This window comes from Bremia lactucae, linkage group LG1, assembly GCF_004359215.1.
Source record: "Bremia lactucae strain SF5 linkage group LG1, whole genome shotgun sequence".
Lineage (NCBI taxonomy): Eukaryota > Oomycota > Peronosporomycetes > Peronosporales > Peronosporaceae > Bremia > Bremia lactucae.
Genome location: NC_090610.1, coordinates 5101042 through 5105893, shown reverse-complemented (window position 1 = coordinate 5105893; position 4852 = coordinate 5101042). Strand labels below are relative to the sequence as shown.

At 42.5% G+C, this 4852-nt stretch overlaps 3 protein-coding genes across 3 annotated transcripts; 2 read left to right on the top strand and 1 right to left on the bottom strand.

Annotated features, from left to right (window-relative positions):
* The first annotated feature begins 1020 nt into the window (after positions 1-1020).
* Positions 1021-2452, top strand: CCR75_002071 (uncharacterized protein). The gene is made up of 3 exons (XM_067960171.1): positions 1021-1141; positions 1224-1673; positions 1736-2452. Exons 1-3 carry the CDS (start codon positions 1040-1042, stop codon positions 1775-1777), a joined length of 594 nt encoding a protein of 197 aa, XP_067822475.1. The 5' UTR covers positions 1021-1039; the 3' UTR covers positions 1778-2452.
* Positions 2453-2472: 20 nt separating this feature from the next.
* Positions 2473-3496, bottom strand: CCR75_002072 (uncharacterized protein; the record flags this gene model as incomplete). The annotated part of the gene is made up of 5 exons (XM_067960172.1): positions 2473-2701; positions 2770-2916; positions 2974-3182; positions 3212-3348; positions 3449-3496. 5 exons carry the CDS (start codon positions 3494-3496, stop codon positions 2547-2549), a joined length of 696 nt encoding a protein of 231 aa, XP_067822476.1. The 3' UTR covers positions 2473-2546.
* A 275-nt stretch (positions 3497-3771) lies between these two features.
* On the top strand, positions 3772-4852 carry CCR75_002073 (uncharacterized protein; the record flags this gene model as incomplete). Its single annotated transcript, XM_067960173.1, has 1 exon — positions 3772-4852. The coding sequence occupies one exon, from the start codon at positions 3772-3774 to the stop codon at positions 4807-4809; it is 1038 nt and encodes a 345-aa protein (XP_067822477.1). The 3' UTR covers positions 4810-4852.

The window sequence follows — 4852 nt, the reverse complement described above, 5'->3', positions numbered from 1 at the left end:
ATCCTCTCTATATATTCAAAATGTGACGGGTCTCGTTGCGTAGAGGTGTTGTTGCTTGTGCTAGGCCTTCCTTTTGTTCGCGCGACTTCCGGCTCGTCTAGAACCTATGGTGTTTGCTAATTTAAAGCAATCGGAGCAAACATCTGTGACTAAGGAAGGCACATTCTTTTAATTTCTCCGAGATTACCTTCCAAGCAGCAAGAATAACTTTGTGACGAATGCTTGCTGTCTTAAAAAGGAAAAATCGCTGCCCTCTCAAAAAATTCTTGTCACACTCAAGGTATTTGTAACGGGGTGTATCGTTACATGAAATTAAACCTTAAAGGTTGCTAATTAATATATTATCCAAAAGGTAGATAGTATTACTTTATATAGTAATATTCAGAATTCTTATCCATAAATAGGTATAGACCATTATACCTATTTATTCCGCAGACTAATCAGCTGTAGGAGTAATCAAAGAGAGAGTTACAGATAAGATAGAGATAAGAATTCATTTATATGTTTAGTATTAGATTATAATTAAGTTAGCATTTACAAAGATAGAACAAGAGACACTTAATTATATTACTACAGTTTTCAGTTAACCCTCTTAAAGCTAGTTGCCTTAAGAGAAGTCTTTCTCTGCACGTACTAGTGCACGTGAAATAACGTAAGGCACCACTCGCAACTGAAGCAGTGCGAAGTGGACTTGTACTGAAGCAGTACAAGTCGTAGTGCCCCGTTACACCTGGTAGCATTTTGTAGTCCGTCCAAGGACCACATTTCCCACATCTAACATGGACATGTTAGATGATAGTGGGAATACGCATCACGTTTCCCCTGAAAGCTACTCCTTTCTAAGTGATATATAACTTTTGTTTCATCCAGCCAATCGTCCCTTCTAGTATGTTTAGAAGCTTCTGGTGTTGCTGAAAATAAACACTTTTCGTGGCCTAAATTTTATTTTTGCGTTTCTACCAGTCGCTGCTTTTCCTGTTTCAACAAATCATAGGATTCTGGGCAGATCCACAACGAAAAAGGGGAAAACGAAGACGAAATGGACTCGATCTTCGGAATCGTCGGCAAGGATTTTGTGTTGCTGGCGGCAGACTGCAAGGTGGTGCGCAGTATTCTGGTGTACAAAGATGACGAAGACAAGGTACATTTCGATATAGCCTCCATTTCACAGTGGTATCTCGTAATTCTATCTAATACATTGTTGTGATTATTTGTAAAATCAGTCCATTAATCTGGACGACCATAAGGTTATGGTAACGTCAGGCCCACAAAGTGACCGCTTGGCTTTCGGCGAGTATATTCAGAAAAACATGAAGCTATACGAGTTGCGCAACGGTGTGACGCTTGACGGTCCCGCCACAGCCAATTATGTGCGCGGTGAACTTGCGCGCTTTTTGCGCCGTGCCCCGTACCAAGTGAATTTACTGATAGGCGCTGTGGACACGACAATCGAAAATCAAAGTGTGCCTTCTCTGCACTGGATTGACTATTTTGGGGCCATGGTCAACGTAAACTTTGGTGCGCATGGGTATGGTGCTCACTTCTGTCTGTCCATATTTGACCGCGAATGGAAGCCCGATATGACTTTGGACGAGGCTAAAGACGTGCTTAAAAAGTGCCGTTTAGAATTGGACATGCGATTTCTTGTGCGCAATGGCCATTGGGCTTACACGGTAAGACAAGAATTAAAAGTGTGAAAAGACGGTAGTTAATAATTCTCCTTGTTTCTATGCAGTTGATTGACGCCAGTGGTATCTCGGAAGTAAAGGTTGAGTAGTTCAACGACTCAATTCGTGGTACACAAGAAAGAAGTCGTCCGTTGAAATGAATGCCATAAGGTTCACTTTCGGATGCGTTTTTTACTATTCTATTAAAAACTTGGCAAGAGGTCTTGATGATATGAACTTTGGCATTTTTGCGGCATCGTCAGTCGCTCGAGAGGAAATTCACGTACTGCGAGACTTGTGCAATTCGTCATTACGGGTTGTTTTGCGGTATTGGTATAGCTTTTCCTTGTCTCCTCGAGAGATTAGTCAAATTTGCTGTTTGCTCAAACCATAAGCATCGGATCTTTTCTGGTCCCGTGCTTGATTGATGGTTGATTCAGGGCAACTTGACGACTCATTGCTGCCTTCTGCGTCTTCTTTACATAGTTCCTTTTGATTTTTGCTTTTTTTCGAAACTTCATCATTGAATGTGCTTTGGTGTGCCGTTACAAAGCTTTGCACTACAAAATTAGTAGCGGTTTCTAATCTTTTGTTTTCAATTTACAACATCACTTGATGCTGATAATACAAGGGCAATTACCAATACGCTATTCAAAGTGCGCGCCAACCCTTGATCTTCTTGGCTAAAATTTCTAAATTTTTCAAATCATGTGCATAAGCGGAAATAAATGGTATGCCGACCATTAGTGCAGAATAGTACTTCACGTCATCTTCAACTACAGGACTTGTAGCGAAATTCAACTCGAAACGCAACTGTTTTGCAAAAGATCCAAATTTCCTTTGCTCAATTCTAAAATACGAACTCGACTGGCAATATACTTAAAAGAATTTAATGTAAACAACGAGCAGCAGGAAGAGAACAATAGCGACGATAGGCCCATATTGGCGGTAGATAGCTTGCATGCGCAGCTTCTTGGCACCCCACTTTAGGTCTTTTGACCTATCTGCTAAGTTCGACGAGATACGCGATACATCTAGAGCATATTATTGAGCAATATGCGGTGACAACGTGAATACATTGCTTAAAACAAGAAATACGTACGCTCAACGCGTTCACCACGATTGAGCACTTCCTGAATATTTTTGCGCATGATGTTGTGAATATCAGCTAGGTCATCGTTCAGGCGGTGCATATTCTGCGACGAGCTGGGGTCTGCGTACTCCTTGCGCTTTTTTTGAATGAATTTATCTGCTCGTTATGAAACTATAAGCAACATTAACTGCCAAACATATCGTTTTTCCTTACCGAACTTTATGAATGCATACGGCCTCGCAACTGTAGTGACCATATCCCGCCAATTTTTTCCACTGTCACGTTCGAGCTCCTCCACGAAGCCAGCGTGCACTTCTTCTAAGTACAGAAAGGCCAGACGCTTCGGAAAACCTCGGTCCGCTAGTGTCAGGTAGCATACACCTTCCTGAATCAAGTAGCTGCACGACATCACATTGAGAACCCTAATGAACGACCAAATCTATTCACTTACTGAAAGGTGTAGGCTCCTGACTCGATGCTGCATTTAGTAGGCGAACGCTGGTCAAATCGTTTCATTATTTGCTTAGCCTGCTGCTTGTACGTGTCCAAGTTCCCATTAGCGTCGCCGATAGACTCCATGGACGCGACCTTCAGTGCAGAAACCTTAAAACAATTGTCCACACGACGCGACAGCTTCTTTGCGCAACCAAATCTAAGCTTTTTCTACAATTTTCTCTCATTCACGCACCAGTAGCATACCGTCCGAGACACGCGCGACAAAGGTGATGATCGGCATTTTGCCCGGAAGCTATAAAAAATGCTTCGTGTCACCGATTTTGTTTACTTACCGGTTAGCTTAAAATTAATTTACTTCTAAAAACAAGTAAAACTACCACTTAATCCAATTCCTTATTTCACAAAATAATTATGCTCTTCTTGTGTATGTGCTTTAACAAAACATTTAAGCTAATGGGTAAAATACAAATCACAAATATTTGCCAGCACGATGCAGCATGAAGTTAATACTTGGCCTAAACTTGAATAAAGACGACCTTAATTATATACAGCGCAATGGTGTCGTACTCCGCAGTGCAAGTAAACAATTGTGCATTTGGAGCCTGGTATCCGCAATTTAAAAACGTTTGCATTAAAGGTGAAGTTATTCCACTTCCGCCCGCGTTTGTGGATTTGTTGCTGACGGACGGGGTGACTCTGCCGCCTGCTCCATTGGAGTCCTGTACCGTAGATGAGGACGACAAAAATGAGGAAGACGGAGATGACGCATCCAGTTTGCTCACAGACGAGCAGTTAAAGGTCATTTCTACAGTTCGACAGCAGGTGGAAAAGGTTTTAAAGAACTTTGGTGGTAAGTTTTTTCCCAAAACGAATTGGAGCGCGCCTCGCGACGCCTCGTGGTTGCTCGGCACGCTTAAGTGTACGAGCTTTGAGGACGTTTTCTTGCTGCTACAGGCGTCAGACTTTGTGGTACATGACCTCACACAACCGTATACTGGTTGCTGTGGGGAACTGGTTGACAAAAGACCGACAAATAGCTACTTGGTTTTAAAAAAGTGGTGCAATTTCTTGGACTCAATGCTGTTTCGGTGCTTTGTGATTGATCATCGTCTTGTTGCGGTTTGCCAACGTAATTGCGGCGAATTTTATAAATTCTTATTGGACTTGCAGGACGAGCTCTGCGAATTGCTGTTTGAATTTTACCACGGGAATTTTCGCTCTGCTGATGGGAAACTCAAGTTTCCAGATCCTAACTATAGCTTCGACGTTTACGTGGACAAACGTCGACGCGTCTATCTCATCGACATTAACGTGTTTGGTGCGGTAACGGACACACTGCTCTTCTCGTCCGAAGAACTGCTTGGGTTGCAAAATACTACCTTAACGCCGGAGGAGGCCACAGCTGAGCACAATGTAATTGATTTCCGGGTGGTTGAGTCCGAGAAGGGCATATGCGCAAATCCACTGGGTGGATATCGTGCACCAACGGATCTTGTAGATCATCTTGCAGGGGGAAACGACTTTAAAGCTTTCATTGAGCAGGTTCAGCGCGACAATGCTACTTGCAGTTTCGGGTCAGAGGTCAGTAAGTGATCATTTCAGAAAAAAATCTTTCATTGCTTAGCATTCTAAAAAA